Here is a 17,261-nt window from a genome sequence, read left to right as displayed (position 1 = left end):
CTTCCTTTTAATGTCCTTCTATTCTGGTTCATCTGGTTTCAGTTTCCATAAGCACACAGGTTTCATCAGTGACTCTATGACCTCAGTAATCTTTGCTGGGCCTTAATGCTCTGAACAAAGCTGCACATGACAAGACTAAATAGAAATGAATCAGTGTTTCATTTCTCACTTCTGTTTGACTTCAGCTCTCAATGTCCCACCATAACCCATGGAAAGAATTCCTGTCCATCCAGGCTCTTGGACATGAAGCTGGTGAAGGTGGAGTATTGTGAGGGCTGATGGAGATGATGATGAAGAATCCAGGAGCAGTGGGTGGATGGCAGCATCACCATGAAGGATCAGTGTGAGAATGCATCACCATTGTGTGAATGTGTGTGTGAATGGGTGGATGACTGAACGTGTAAAGCGCTTTGGGGTCCTTAGGGACTAGTAAAGCGCTATACAAATACAGGCCATTTACCATCATCCACAAAGGAAACCAGTCTGAATGACTGACGCTCTTCTTATAAAGACACAGTCGCAGCTTGTGGCTGCAGTTAGCTGGTTTGCTAGTTAGCTGGTTTGCTAGTTAGCTTGGAGCTAACTCACCAGTACATTTAATGTTGTGTGCTGTGGATTCACCTCTGCAAACTCATCACTATTTTTCACCATTACATTTCTACTTAGACAATAACAAAAGAGGAAGTACTTCCCCAGGAATTACTTCCTCTTTTAGAACCTTTCAACATAAGAGTATGTTGCACTTCATAAGACCTCCACATTTACTCTTATTAGAGGGCTGCCTTATTGTTAATTTACTAATTCTGTCAGTTCATCAAAAAACAATGTTTGATCTTACCTGAGAGCTTCCAGTTTACAGTGTGGACTCTTCAGTCCTTCAGACAGAAGCTTCACACCTGAATCCTTCAGGTTATTGTTACTCAGGTCCAGCTCTCTCAGATTAGAGCACTGACAGCTGAGAGCTGAGGACAGAGCTTCACAGCTTCTCTCTGACAGGTCACAGTGATCCAGTCTGAACAATAACAGATAAACAATTAAAAAAAGAAAACACTTATGTTGAGGTGTGATGAGATACTATTATATTTAACAATATTTAATCTTGTTTTTGCCAGGAAACTGAGCACTGATGCAGAGCAACATGTGGAGAGAATCAGAGGAGAGGTGAAGAGAGAACAGCAGCAAAACAACACTGAATTGTTAACACCCAGAAATATTTCAGAAATGTGGACAATTTTTGCTGCAATGTATTCAGTATTGAACAAAGTGAGTACTGATGATCACGTAATAGTTTTATAGATTTGTCAGACACCAGCAGTCAATACTCCTGTTTAGTTTTGATATTTTATTTTGGTTGTTCCCACCTGATTTGTGTTAACTAGAATAAACATTTAAAAACTAAATGTATGGCCACATATTTAATTCATTCATGTAAGCTATCTACTGCAGCTTTGATCTTCAAAGTCTGCTTTATGAAACTCATTCTAACCCTGGATGTCAGAGTGTTTCTCCTTATATTTCCCATCATTCATGCTGGCAGTGGAGGAGATTTGGATGTTGGACTGTGTTTTGGATGACATGTGTATGTTTGTGTTAAACTGCTGTCTGTAAAGCAATGAAGAGTTTTAATGTTTCACAGTGAATTATCCAGTGGAGGATTTTTCTTCTTCTTTGAAATGTGAACATTGTTTTGCTACAGTCAATGGACTAAACTACAAAATAAGAAAACAGACTTTACCATGAAGATCCTTAGTGTGGATCAGTATAATATCAGCCTGATGTCTGCAGTTCAGTGTCAGCACTGCTTTCATATCATATTCATATCAGCACAACTAAAACATGCTGACTGACCTCAGACTTTCAAGTCCACATCCTGGACTCCCCAGAAAACCACAAAACTGCTTCACTCTGGAATCCTGCAGGTTGTTTACTCTTAGGTACAGCTCTCTCAGATGTGAGGAGTTGGACTTCAGAGCTGCTCCCAGATAATCACAGCTGATCCCTGACAAATCACAGCCCATCAATCTGTATAAAGAATGAAAGATGTAAGTTTATTAGACAAAGCGTGTGCTTGAAATCATTCAGTTTTATAATCTGTTCAGAGCTGAAGAAGGTTCAGAATGTAGAAGTTTAGAAAATGGAAACTCCAAACAGCTGACGCCAACAGGAAGCAGCTTCAAACAAACACAAGAGAAAAACTCTGAATTCTTCACATTTAAGTCGTACATTTCTCATAAAAACACGAAAAAGCTGTGTTTTTCCTTCCAGGAACCACATGGCTTCCCTTTTAAAGGTGAAGTGTGAAAGAAATTGACACATTTGAAGTCCAACACCTTTTTCCAGTCACATTATTAAAGCAGACGAACTACAAGCTCATTTTCATTTCAACAAGTCATCTTCTGACCTGGAGTAACAACACTGGTCTCTATGTGCAGCTGGCTGTGAGACCAGTGCTCAATTTTTCACATTAAAGTTGTACATTTCTAATAAGAGTATTTTAAAGACAACGTCACTGATGATCATCTTCTGTTCAGTAAAATTTGGGATGACCTTTCTGTCTTTATGTTCACAAGTGGTGCTGTAACTCTGTGACTGTCCTGAAACTTTCAGTAGTATCATTACATCCTTTTTGCCTGAGTTTCCACAGCTCTTATAACAGCAGTGTACATTCACCTGCAGGCACACACTGCCTCTGCTTCAGCTCTGTTTATGATGCAAAAACTGCAGGAACTAAACTCATACTGGCTCATTTGAATCATGTCTGCTTACAAAGAAACTTTGAAACTCTTATCACTAAGTTTCCTGTCCTACTAGGAAGGATCAAACTCTGGACCTTTGTTCTGGATCACTGAAGGATGCTTTTCCACCCAATGAAAGACCAGCACCGTACTTGCTGTGCATTCAAGGCAGGAACATCAGCGCTGCCATGTGGGAACAGCACCACACGAACAAAGACACAGCACGGCCAATGAAGGACGAGGACAAAGAAAAGGCGAGTGAGAAGACCCTGGTGGTGAGGTTGGTCCTGCAGGGGATCCAAGACTAAGGAACACAGACATCCATGCACCAGCTGAGGAAGCTGCAGTGATCCAGGGAGCTTGGTCCAATCTGAGACTGTACCCTTTGAACTATGTGGACCACAGTTTCTTCACAGACTTCAGCCAAGTGAACATCTAGAGATCCAACAGTGCACGAGCTGCAAGTGATCAGCTGTTTCATCATACACACAGATTCTCTCATCAGCTGCTGTAATGTGAGCCCACTGTTGGGATCTCTTTGAGCAGCAGTATATTGCTGATGTTTTTCCTTTCTAACCAAAGATACGGGACTGAGCTCTGCTGAGCTGGTTCTACATTTGTCCAGATATAAACTGCTACAGTCTGCTGACTGTTTCTTTGCCACCATCACAGGAGCTCTTTTTCCTGTTCTTCACTCTTCAATTCAATTTTATTTATACAGCGCCAAATCACAACAACAGTCACCTCAACCTGAAGCAGATTTCAAATTGTAGACTGGGGGTTGTGACAACAAACAAGGACTGGTTTTAAAACTGGCTTTATTTTCTAAAAGACAAAATGCAGCAGCAAAATCGGTGGACACACACAGCAGCAGGCCTCTCTTCATCCCTGTTTAGCACAAGTGAAACACACATAAATGGATGGTTTAATGGATAAAAGGCAGTTTCCAATTTTACTGTTTTTCTTCTTCAAAGTAACCAAAGGCACTTTGGGACCTTTAGCCCTAACAACTAAATCTTAGTAAAGCAAAATACACCTAATTATAACTTATAATCTAGTACAGGGAGAAGACCTACAGAGAATGTGGCTTACCAGTGTGAAGTCCATGCAACTCTGGCTGAAAACCCCCAACACATGCAACATATTTACTAGCAGTGTCCCACTGATTGATGCCCCACTGCAACAGTGAAATGTGGAACCTTAGTATTACAAAAATTCTATTTAAATAATAAAAAATAAAATATATACGATGCAGAGGAAGTTCACTGTGACTCACTCAGTACATTATATCTCGGCTACAAAGGGGATAAATATTGTATGGTAGCCCCTACAATAATACATACAAAGAAAACCCAACAATCATATGACCCCCTATGAGCAAGCATTTTGGCAACAGTGGGAAGGAAAAAAAGCCCTTTTTAACATGAAGAAAACTCCAGCAGAACCAGGCTCAGGGAGAGGCAAGGAGGACAAAAGACTTGCTGTGGAATGGGGCCAGAGATATATTATAGCTGTAGAGTAACTGCTGAGTGCTGTATAAACAGCGGGAGAAGAAGAAACACCCAGTGCATCATGGGAATGCCACAGCAGCCTACACCTATTGCAGCATAACTAAGGGGGGACTTGAGGTCACCTGATCCAGCGCTAAGCAAGCTCTAAACGCTCTAATAGGATATTATGGTCAACAGTATCAAACGCTGCACTAATGTCTAGCAGGACAAGCACAAAGATGAGTCCACTGTCAGAGGCCATAAGAAGATCATTTGTAACCTTCACTAAAGCTGTTTCTGTGCTGTGATGAGCTCTGAAACCTGACTGAAACTCTTCAAATAAGCCATTCCTCTGCAGATGATCTGTTAGCTGTTTGACAACTACTCTTTCAAGGATGTTTGATATGAAAGGAAGGTTGGAGATTGGCCTATAATTAGCTAAGACAGCTGGGTCTAGAGATGGCTTTTTGAGTAAAGGTTTAACTACAGCCACCTTGAAGGTCTGTGGTACATAGCCGATTATTAGAGATATGATCAACCTATTTAAGATTGAAAAATTAATTAATGGCAGGTTTTGTAGGAATGGGGTCTAAAAGACACATTGATGGTTTGGAGGAAGTAATTGTTGAAGTTAACTCTGAAGTTAAGTCTAATTTAACATCAATGGTACTAAAAGTAGCTGTAGATAATGTTACATCTGTGTGATGATTATTTGTAATTTTTTCTCTAATGATAAGAATTTTATTTGTGAAGAAGTTCATGAAGTCATTACTAGTTAACGTTAAAGGGATGGTTTACTCAATAAAGCTCTGACTGTTTGTCAGCCTGGCTACAGTGCTGAAGAGAAACCTGGGGTTGTTCTTATTTTCTTCAATCAGTGATGAATAGTAAGATGTTCTGGCTTTGCATAGGGCTTTCTTATAAAGCAACAAACTATTTCTCCAGGCTAAATGATGATTTTCTAAATTTGTGACACGCCATTTCCTCTCCAGCTTACGAGTTATCTGCTTTAGGCTACTTGTTTGAGAATTATACCACAGAGTCAGGTACTTCTGATTTGAGACCTTAGTTTTCACTGGAGCTACAGTATTCAGAGTTGTACGTAGTGAAGAGGTAAAATTATTAACAAGATAATCGACTTCTGTTGGGGTAGCGTTCAAATAACTGCTCTGCTCTATGTTGGTACAGGGCATTTTATGATTATAACAGTGCTTTCAGAAAGACATCTACTTTGATAAAGTCTACTCTCCATTGCTGTGTAATCAATTATTGTAAATGTAAATGTTATCAGGAAATGATCAGACAGCAGAGGGTTTTCAGGAAACACTGTTAAATGTTCAGTTTCTATGCCATACGTTAAAACAAGATCTAGAGTGTGATTAAAGTGGTGGGTGGGTTCTTTTACATTTTGACAGAAGCCAATTGAGTCTAATAACAGATTAAATGCCATTTTGAGGCTGTCAGCTTTAGCATCTACATGAATATTAAAATCACCCACAATAATTATTTTATCTGAGCTGAGCACTAAATCAGATAAAAAGTCTGAGAAATCAGAGAGAAACTCTGTGTAAGGCTCAGGTGGACGATATATGATAACAAGTAAGACTGGTTTCTGAGTTTTACAGCTGGGGTGGACGAGGCTGAGCATCAGGCTTTCAAATGAATTAAAAGTCTGTCTTGGTCTTTGGTTGATTAATAGGCTGGTGTGAAAAATTGCTGCCACACCGCCCCCTCGGCCTGTGCTTCGCAGTTTCTGGTAGTTAGAATGACTCGGGGGTGTTGATTCATTTAAACTAACATAATCATCCTGCTGTAACCAGGTTTCTGTAAGGCAGAGTAAATCGATTTGTTGATCAAGTATTAATTCATGTACTAACAGAGACTTGGAGGAGAGAGACCTAATATTTAATAATCCACATTTCACTGTTTTACTCTTTGGTTCAGATGTGGATACTGTATTGTTCGTTCTTTGTGATTTTTTTTATGTTTAAGTCGTTTCTCGCTGGTTTTTAGTTTGGTTTTTTGTCTGTTCGGAAGGAGAGAAGCTGCAAAGAGGCCTGTAAGACTGCAGCTCTGCTTTCTGGTCCCAACTTGTGGAGAGTAGAGAAATATTTTGCTGCTACTGTTTATAATCATTATCATTACCATTGCATTAATAATTAATGATATTACATTCAGTTGTTTAAACATATTGGCACCCAATTAGCCTTTATTACAGGAGCAGTTATAACCACTTTAAACTGTTGAGTTGAATCTATAATCTTAAATGCTTTTGAATGCTTTTTATAATCTTGAATGTTTATATGCAGATTACGTTGCATTATAAAAGAAAGGCTCAACTCTGACTACACTCTGTGCCAAAATAGACAGGAAATTGCATGCTTTTGCAGAGTACGCCTTTGCAGAAAGTGAAACTAAAGCAGAGGAGCTGTTTGGATGATGCTACTTGAATAACCAGGTTATTCATTATTATCTTTTATCCATTTATATCTTTTGATTAAGCTTTAGTAGTGGTTCTTGATTAAAACATTTATTCAATAGATTACATATACATAGTTTCAGTTAGGTTATTACACATATGAGAGTGGCTTCTGTCTCTCTGTCTGGTGAGAGGTCATGAGTTAGTCGGCGAGGTGAGGCAGAGTGCATTTGAGGTCAAGACACAGACACACACACGCACCCACACACCAGAGTGAGGCTCAGGGTTAGGTAAGAGTTCAAACAGTAGTTTGCAAAGCTTGCAATTGCAAATTATGCTTGCATAAGGGACAGTTTGTTGCAGAACTGCTGCTGATGTTCCAGACAATAAGCAGGGCGTCCGGTGGCGACAGGAAGCGCCTGCCGTGGAGACGGAGACAATGTTCTTTTTAAACTGTGTCAAAGGTTGTCAACAGAACATTTGTGGCTTTAACTCATGCATGTATTGTATCGGATGACGTATGAGGGGGGTGTCAGTAAACATACCCTGATGTTATAAAACCATTCCTGTGTAGTTTTTGGGGCGAGATCAACGCTGATTCTGCACAGTGATCATCTCCCACACGTGTGTTTATTAAAATCATCGTTTGACCTCACCTCCTGGACCAGAGTTGTTATTTTGGATTTCCTCCTGTATCTCTCCTCAATATTTGAACCCTTAACAAACTCTAGACAGTAACTTTTTGGTGGGTTTAATAAGTTTCACATCACATCATTTTTTGGAAACCACTCTGGCAGCCAACCATTTAAGGAGATCATGCAGCTTAGTGCAAATACCTCGAATAGGTTGCTTTATAGGTGTGTCTAAAACCATCCTAGTTTAACAAGCACTACAATCTAGAGGAGAGCTGCACTAACAGGTGTGACTGGTGAGAACTCTGCATTAACTACTGAACAGGACTCAAAGGATCAGGGATCTGGGGTCTGTTTCAGAAAGCGGATTTAGAAAACTCAGAGTTAAAAATGATACTCAGGGTTGAGTAACCCCGAACTGTCCAACTCGGAATATTCGGTTTCAGAAAGGCTGATAACAATTAGTTCAATCAACGCGGAGTTGCTTTAACCCCAAGTTAAGCGCGCGCACGAGGATACATAAAGCCCTGATTAGTGGAGCACAGATTAAGCGAGTCACCATGGAGACGGACGGAAAGAAGGCGCGGTCAATGTATTTTACAGCGCTTGAAGCCGAAATTCTGATGGCAGCATATGCCGATAACATGCAAATTTTGCGGAAAAAAAGTAACACAGCCTCAGCTGCAAAAGAAAGGGAGCATGCATGGCAAAACATAGCCGACAGAGTCAATGCGTGAGTGTTAATTTAAACATTGATCTAGGGATCTCCACCCATTTAACACGTTATTTTATTATATTTCATTTTATTTTTTATTTTATACATTTTATTTTGTGATGTGATGTGAGCACAGGTGCAACCCAACAGGCCCCAAACGTTCCTGGCAGCAAGTAAAAATGAAATATAAAAATATAGTCCAAACAGGTAAGGTGTAATTGTATTATGTTGTATTATGAACCATAGTGCTTGGTCTGTTTGTCCTATGTAAATCAATTGCAGTTAGAGGCTACATTAATTTTCTTTCTGTAAGCACTTATTGAAATTATCTGAGCACATTACAAGTACATATTTGCTTACTCTGTATGCTCAAATGTGACCCGTTATAGCCAACAGAAAAAAAGCGGAGGCCCGAAAAACAGGTGGGGGTCCACCACCACCACCACTCACAGAGGCTGAGCAGTTGGCCCTCAGCCAAAACAGTGGGCGCCCTGTGGCTGAAGGCATCTCTGCGGGGACATCCTCTGAGTCAATAACCCCACAAGACACAAGTGCCTACGTAAGAGGTAAATTCAAAATAATACATGATGTGCATACATCCTTTCTTCACAGTCACCTTTGCAGTGCTACTCATTCATTTGATAAACTCTTTACCGTAATGAATTATTTTGTAGTGAAGTTATTTTCCTACTGATTTTGCCTTCCCTCAGTCTTGGTTGTCTTTGAGAGCATAATGACAATGAAGTGTAAGGTGATTGGTATATGTTTGTTAATTGCCATTTGGTCCCTTGTAAGTTATAAGTGACCTGTATAAACCTCATATTCTATCAGTTGATGGTGATGGTGTACTGCATCTGGTGCAGCCTCCTGTTGAGCCAGACCAACATGCAGTTGTGAGTACTCTTAATACTCCACAGATTATATGAGTTTACAGTAGAACAGCAATGTTGTTAATTTCTTTACTACAGGAAAATAATGAAGAAACATTGACAGCTGTTACAGAGGAGGAAGCAACAGAGATACTTTATGAGGTTTACATCTTACAATGGAAAATATAACAATTGAATAAAATGTGGTACTATAATAAAACCATGGACTTTCTATTTCTCTAACAGAGTGATGATGGAAATGCAGAGGAAGAGGGTCCAGCCACTTCTCCAACAAACCTTTCCTCAGTAAGATGTTCAGCACTGATTTACAACCAACCTAAGTAGGCATGTACTATGAATGTCAATGCTATTTTCTGTGTTTCAATAGCTCCCTGTAAAGCAGCTGTACAAGACCTATTTGATCAAGAAAATAAAAAAATGCGACTTGGAAATGGAACACTTCAAGCAGCAGATCCAAAAGACCAAGATTGAGATTTTACTGCTGGAACATCAGTTAAGGGTGGGTGAAGTGGTCAGAGATGGACGAATTATTTCAGTGTTTGAACAACATACTAATATACTTATTAATACTTCGTGTACAGGAAATACAGGCAACCAATAAAGCCAGTTGAACAAAAAATCTGTTTATTCTTCTTTCAACATATTGAGGTGCTGGGTCAAACGAAATGATTGTGACATATGGTGTCTCTGACTGCTCTTCCATCTTGTATGTCCGTGGGAGGGTCAGGATGTTCATGGTTTGGATCACTGCTGATGTTTGGTTCAGAAGGACAGTGTTCTCCTCTAATTGTGGCAATGTTGTGAAGAATCACACATGCCACAATAATGTCACATGCCCTTTCTGGGGTGACCCTGAGTCTTTGAAGACACTGGAACCGGGCCTTAAGCATTCCGATAGTCATTTCAACTCTGGCTCTTGTCCTGCAATGAGCCAGATTATATCACTGCTGTGGGCCCGGTTCAGGGTCAGGGTAAGGGGTAAGCAAATAGGGTAAACATGGATACCCCCTATCACCAAGCAAGTAGCCAGTGAACTCTCCTAAGACAGAAGGATACACTTCAGTTCAAATGTCCCTATAGCAATTGGTCTTTATATATTTTAAAGTATTTTCAACTCACCATGTCCAAATTTTGTGCTCAGCGTACATTCACGAAAAATTCGTGAGTCATGAACAGAGCCTGGCCACTTGGCTTCCACATCTGTGATAATGTTGGCAGCATCACATATGATCTTCACAGTGCAGAGAACACAAATTAGCATCCATTACTATAATTAAATAATTTGTTAATTTGAAATGCTACAGGGAACTATGTACCTGTACATTAATGCCGTGGAAAGACTTCCTGTTCACATAGTCTCCTTCATTTACTGAAGGAGCAATGATTGGAATGTGAGTGCCATCTATACAGCCAATCACGCCTGGGAACACTGAAAATAAATGTAAAATCTAAGTAGTAGTTCAAGTATCACCACATCATGAATTAGGTTTTGTTCATCCTGATACCTGCAATTTTGTGGAATCCCTCTTTGATATATCTTGTGGGTCCATGACCGGGGAACACCACAAACGAGTACAGGAGACGTTTCAGTGCAACTGTAACATTCCTGACTGCCCGACAGACGGTAGCCTTGGAAACGTGCTCAGCGTCACCAATATTATACAGAAAGCTCCCGTTTGCAAAAAAACGAAGTGCAATACAAATAATATGTACAGAACTGAGAGAATGTCCGCGATGTGTCACATGAGCCATATAAGGCCTGAGGATGTTATTCAAATAAATTATAGATTGTGCTGAAAAACGGTAACGTTCACACAAAAAATCATCGGGAAATGATAAAATGTCCAAACGCGCTCTAATCACTCTCTCCCGGCGGAGACCTCTGCGGAGAATTTGGGCTTCAACATCTACTGGCTCTTCAAGGAAGGGGCACGCCATGTCTGACACTTCCTACAGTCAGGTTTCCGACAAAGAGGCTGAGAAAGTCAGGGTTAGTTGAAGTAAACCTGCTAGGGGGCAGGTTAGCTTCACGGAGTGTGTCGTCATAGTAACTCACTCGGAATTAATCTAAACTCGCGTTGTGAAACCGAAAACCCAGAGTTTTCGTTAACTCAGGGTATACTTACTCAGAGTTTGCACTAAACCGGCTTTCTGAAACAGGGCCTAGAAGTTCTACAAAGAGTAGAACCAGACTTCCTGTATAGAGGTCTGTAGGCCTACTGATCCACAGTGTCAGCACAACTTTCACATCATATTCATCTCAGCACAACTAAAACATGGTGACTGACCTCAGAGTTTCAAATCGACATCGTGGATTCTCCAGAAGAACACACAGCTGTTTCACTCCTGAATCCTGCAGGTTGTTGTAGCATCCACTCAGGTCCAGTACTCTAGGATACGAGGGGTTGAACTTCAGCGCTGCTGCCAGATAATCACAGCTGATATCTGACAAACCACAGTCCTTCAATCTGTATAAAGAATGAAAGATGTAAGTTTATTAGACACAATGTGAATACACACACATAAACAGACTTATGGAGCCTCTCACCACACATTTTTTTTCTCTTTCTATTTACAAACAAGTGATGTTTCCACATTCGCTTCACCCGTCTAAACAAAACACCCAGTGTACATCATTAGACATACACACACAATTATGGGCACATTAAGGTTTGTCACATGGAATGTAAATGGAGCTGGCACCAGAGGAAAGAGGTTAAAGATATTTAACCAGCTTAAAAAACTACAGGCAGATGTTGTTTTATTACAAAAGACTCAAAGGCCTGTCACAGGTTTAAACAAACTTAAAACACCTGAGTTTTCTAATGTGTTTGCAGCCTGTTATAATTCTAGACAAGAGGTAGTAGCAATTTTAATACATAAAAATGCTAATTTTACAGTACCAGATACAGTTATAGATCCAGAGGGTAGATTCCTAATGATTAAATTATCAATGTTTAACAATAAGCTATGTATTTAAGGATATATGGTCCAAATGTTGATAAACCCTCATTCTTCCACAGATTTTTTATTGCACTCTCTGAACACCTTGATTGCACACTTATTCTTGGAGGCGACCTCAACCTGGGACTAAATGAAGAAATGGATAGGCTCAAAACAACAGGAACTCAGTGCAATTGGCAGTCCACAAATATAATCAAGTATATGAGCGACAAGTATATGAGCGACTATGGCCTTTGCAATGCATGGCGCTCCCTTCACCCCAACAGTAAGAAATATTCTTTCTTCTCACATGTCCATCACTCCTACTCTCATCTGGATTATTTCCTAGTCAGCAGCTCACTGTGAGGGATATTTCAGACACTGAGATTCACCCTATAGCTATCAGCGATCATGCTCCTGTATCTTTAACACTAATACATAAGAAGAACGCTACACCAAGTAAAAACTGGAGAATCAATACATCGCTGCTCAAAGATGAAGACTTTATTAAATATTTTAAAAAAGAATGGACTTCATATTTAGACTATAATGACACTCCCGGAACATCAGCTTCTGTTCTATGGGAAGCAGGGAAAGCTGTGATGAGAGGTAAAATAATTTCTTTCTCATCACATAAAAAGAAAGAAGTAAACAAAAATATTCAGGAATTAGAAAAAAAACCATCAAATCCTTAGAAGAAGCCTATGCGTCCGACCAAGTTCAAGAAATAATGAACAAAATATGCAAAACAAAACTAGAATTAAATGAAATTATTAATAAAAAAACCCAAAAACAATTCCTAGTACAAAGACTTCGCTTGCAGAATTTTGAACACAGTAATTCGGTCAATTTCTAGCAAACCAGCTAAAAATAAATAAAGAAAAAACAACTATATGTGCTGTTCAAGATTTATCTGGGAACACAATATATGACCCTGGAAGAATAAACAACATTTTTAGGGATTTCTATGAAACTTTATATTCACCACAAATAAACCCGTCTAAAAATGAAATTGATCAGTTTCTTGACAACCTAACTCTTCCAAAATTACTAGACAGTCAAGCAATGGCAGTGGATTTGCCACTGACGCCAGGTGAACTCCAGGAAGCACTGATAAGGCTCCAGGTCCAGACGGCTACCCTGCAGAATTCTACAAAGAATTCTAGACAATTTTGGCACCAGTATTCCACGGAATGGTCCAGGAAATCAAGGAAAATAGCAGACTACCACCAAATATGAATTCTGCAAACATTAGTCTCCTGCTAAACCAGAAACAGACCCTTTATTTCCCTCAAGCTATCGTCCAATATCCCTTATAAATGTAGACCTTAAAATAATCTGCAAAGCCCTCTCAAAGAGACTAGAGAAAATAACCCCCCTCTTAATTCATCCTGACCAAACTGGTTTCATAAAAGGTAGGCACTCATCAACAAATACACGCAGATTACTTAATTTGGTAGACTACTCATACAGTAAAAACATTGAAACTACAATATTTTCTTTAGATGCAGAAAAAGCGTTTGACAGAGTTAACTGGAAATTTCTATTTGCAACTTTACACAAATTTGGTTTTGGAACCTCTTTCATTAACTGGTTAAAAATATTAGATAATTCCCCAACAGCTTGTGTCAGAACAAATGACCAGACATCCTCCAGCTTCTGTCTCCTGAGGGGCACCAGGCAGGGATGCCCACTCTCCCCTTCACTGTTTGCAATTTTTATTGAGCCACTAGCAGCAGCAATTAGACAGAATTCTGTAATTAAGGGCATAAAATGCAAGAACGTGGAACATAAAATCAGCCTTTATGCGGATGATGTGCTACTTTTTCTCCAAAACTCACAAACCAATATCTCTGGGGTGATTGAATTGATAAACTCTTTTGCAAGAATATCAGACTACTCAATTAACTGGTCAAAATCTACAGTCCTTCCGATTAATTGCTCCTTCCATAATTCTTCTTCTACACCACTGCAATTGGGAAATATAAAATATTTAGGTATTAATGTTTCTCCCAAGTTCGCAGATCTAACTAAATTAAACCATATCCCACTTTTAAAGAAAGTAGAAGGTGATCTGGCTAGGTGGAAATGTCTACCCATATCACTCATGGAGAGGGTTACCGCTATAAAAATGATGGTCTTACCAAAAATAAATTATTTATTCTCAATGATCCCAACTAAATCGCCACAAGATTGGTTCAGATCTCTAGATTCATATATGTCCAAGTTCCTTTGGAAAAATAAACCTCCACGTATAAGCTTAAAAAGACCAAGGATAAAGGAGGATTAGAACGACCTAACTTTCAGCACTACTTCTTAGCCAACAGGCTTCAGTTTATCTCAGGTTGGCTAAAACATACCCTCTTAGATGAACCTTGGCTAGATGTAGAACAAGCACTTTGCAATAATCTAGAGATTTCAGATCTACCATTTATCAGCTCAAACATCCAACGACATGAATGCTTTAAAAAGCGTCAACATCACCTCATCTCTGACAGCATGGTGGGAGTTTCTAAAATTGACAGAGTCTTCATTAAACCCATGCAAACGTACACCTATCTGGAACAACTCTGACATATTACAAAACAATAATATGATAAACCTTTCAGATTGGAGTGGTAAAGGAATCAAATACTTAGAACATATATTAGAAGGAACAGAATTTATTCCATTTGACAGACTAGTTACACAATATGGGATCAACAAGAAAAGCTTTTTAGAATATCAACAAATTAAATCCATAGTAAAAAAGAAATTCAAACCGGGTCAAGTTGAACTACAAACACCACCAAGTGTGGTTCAATTTCTTACTCTTAAAACCCCCAAATTACTTTCCAAAATATACAGAATTGCTTTCTAAAACAGATGAATCAATATCACTTCCTATTGCAAAATGGGAAGCCGATTTATCAGTTAACTTAGACCAAAACTTCTGGTCTTAGATTTGCTTAAAAACCTTTCATCTAATTAGAAATCCCAGTCTTCAATTAATTCAATACAAAATACTACATAGAGTGCACTATACAGGTTATCGAATGTTCAAGATGGGCTATACAACTACCAACAACTCCTCACACTGCCAAACCAACTCACTGGACTATTATATTCATGCTCTTTGGTTCTGTCCACCAGTTCTGAAGTTTTGCCGCAAGATATGTGAAGACTTATCAAAGTGTCTGAAATGTAACATTCCAACTTCCCCTTTAGTGTGTTTGTTGGGCAGCTTAGATAATGTCACTACAGAAAAGAATATAGCCCATATGGTTTTCACTGCCCTATGCATAGCCAAGAAAACAGTCCTCATGAACTGGAAAAATAAAAATAATCTTAATTCTAACCAATATAGAAATTATCTATTAGATTACATTAGTCTTCATACAGCCTCTTCCACCACATTAGATCAATCCCTCTGGGCTCCTTTGATCGGCTACATCACCTAGCGGGGGTGGGGGGTCGTGGTTTGGTCCCGCCTTAACTCTTGTGGTTGATGTGGAGGTTGGTACGGGCTTAGGGCATCTGGAGAATCCCTAGGGACGTTATCCGTGGAGGGCTTAAACCGGGGGTTGTGGTCATAACCTGGTTAGTGGCTCTGGTTGCTCTTAGAGGGTGTTCTCCTCGTGGCTGCGTGCAGGAGGGAGGATCGGTGCTGGTGGACGTAGGTTACTGGCCTCGTAGCCTGGCCAGGAGAGGTGGAGGAAGATCTCAGCCTGGGCGTCTATTGTCTCGTGTAGTCTGGAAGATGAGTGGATGACGGGGTGGGTGCAGTTTTCTATGTGGTGGGGTCGGGTGGGCTGTCCCGCGCTCTGTGGGGCCGGGCGGTGCTGCTGTACTGGGCCCCGGTCCGGATGGGCCTGGGCCCCCTTTCCCTGGCGGGTTGCAGAGTATGGGGTGCCTACTGGGGTCAGCGGGGGAGCTGGCCCCAGGGAGGGGTCACTTGCCCCTCGCTTCCTTCCCTCCCAATCTCCAGCTTCCCCCCTCTTCCCGCTCCACCACAATCACCCACACATGCAGGGCCTTGGGGTAAAGGTGTGTCACCAGGGTGCAGGGGTGCAGGGGAGCCCCCCCCCCCCCCTCTGTCCCCTTCTGGCTGCCTATGCCTCAATTTTATCTCACAACTTAGACATTCACATTACTCACACTCTCATAACACATACATATAGGATCTTGGGGGTGGGCACGCTACACGGACTCCAAATTACCATCAGGGTGTACACCTCACCCCTGGCATCGTTGCCCACCTCTGAATTTTAAATACACGTAGACATTGAGGGCTATCAGGAGGGGCTATGCGCTTAACTGCTGCTCTCTGGCAGGTAGCTCCATGCCCTCCTGGGTTTTAATAGAATAGAATAGAATAGCTTTTTATTGTCACTGTTACAAGAACAGTGAAAGGCAGTTTGGCATCTCTCCGTGTGTGTGGAGTACACAATAGCGTAAGTATTTACACAATAACAGACAAATTTACATTTACACAACAAAGATATGTACAAGTTATACATACACCTGCAAACATACACGCACATACATACCTATATGTATATATACACATATATTCATCCGTACATACCTACACACACATATTTCCACATACACGCTTACATCTATATACATACACATACATACCATCTAACTAGCAGGTGCATTGAGAGGTGCAGTGTGATCAGTGATATTGCACACTGAGTGTGTGTGTGTGTGTGTGTGTGTGTGTGGGGGGGGGGGGGGGGGGGGGGGGGGGGGGGAATGATATTGCACATTGAGTGGGGGGTGCTGTTGGAACTATACTAAATAATGTTATAATAAATACAGTATAAAGAGGTAGGGGTGTTGGTTGCATTGGCTTCCTGTTAAATCCAGAATTGAATTCAAAATCCTGCTCCTCACATACAAGGTCTTAAATAATCAGGCCCCATCTTATCTTAATGACCTTGTAATGCCATATCACCCTATTAGAGCACTTCGCTCTCGCTCTGCAGGCCTACTTGCTGTTCCTAGAGTATTTAAAAGTAGAATGGGAGGGAGAGCCTTCAGTTTTCAGGCCCCTCTTCTGTGGAACCAGCTTCCAGTTTGGATTCGGGAGACAGACACTATCTCTACTTTCAAGATTAGGCTTAAAACTTTCCTTTTTGCTAAAGCATATAGTTAGGGCTGGACCAGGTGACCCTGAATCCTCCCTTAGTTATGCTGCAATAGACGTAGGCTGCCGGGGATTCCCATGATGCATTGAGTTTTCCTTTCCAGTCACCTTTCTCACTCACTATGTGTTAATAGACCTCTCTGCATCGAATCATATCTGTTATTAATCTGTCTCTCTTCCACAGCATGTCTTTATCCTGTTTTCCTTCTCTCACCCCAACCGGTCGCAGCAGATGGCCGCCCCTCCCTGAGCCTGGTTCTGCCGGAGGTTTCTTCCTGTTAAAAGGGAGTTTTTCCTTCCCAC

General features: G+C 40.5%; 1 protein-coding gene and 1 long non-coding RNA gene across 3 annotated transcripts in view; one reads left to right on the top strand and one right to left on the bottom strand.

Moving 5' to 3' along the window:
* Positions 1–17,261, bottom strand: part of LOC102076691 (NACHT, LRR and PYD domains-containing protein 12) — a 46,223-nt gene that overhangs the window by 9,633 nt on the left and 19,329 nt on the right. Inside the window, exons 3-5 of the mRNA XM_025905198.1 lie at positions 11,170–11,349; positions 1,849–2,022; positions 839–1,012 (exon numbers count right to left, since the gene is read on the bottom strand). Coding sequence (XP_025760983.1) covers positions 839–1,012; positions 1,849–2,022; positions 11,170–11,349 — 528 coding nt within the window. The remainder of the gene's footprint in view (positions 1–838; positions 1,013–1,848; positions 2,023–11,169; positions 11,350–17,261) is intronic.
* Positions 8,648–9,712, top strand: LOC102077013 (uncharacterized). 2 transcript variants are annotated; one of them, XR_003219247.1, is made up of 2 exons: positions 8,648–8,884; positions 9,107–9,712. It is a non-coding gene; the product is annotated as an uncharacterized LOC102077013 (long non-coding RNA). The 2 variants fall into 2 exon arrangements; XR_003219248.1 differs by lacking the exon at positions 8,648–8,884 and adding an exon at positions 9,013–9,022.

The sequence above is a fragment of the Oreochromis niloticus genome, linkage group LG3 (genome assembly GCF_001858045.2).
Source record: "Oreochromis niloticus isolate F11D_XX linkage group LG3, O_niloticus_UMD_NMBU, whole genome shotgun sequence".
Taxonomy (NCBI): Eukaryota; Metazoa; Chordata; class Actinopteri; order Cichliformes; family Cichlidae; genus Oreochromis; species Oreochromis niloticus.
This window is presented reverse-complemented; position numbering and strand designations above follow the sequence as displayed.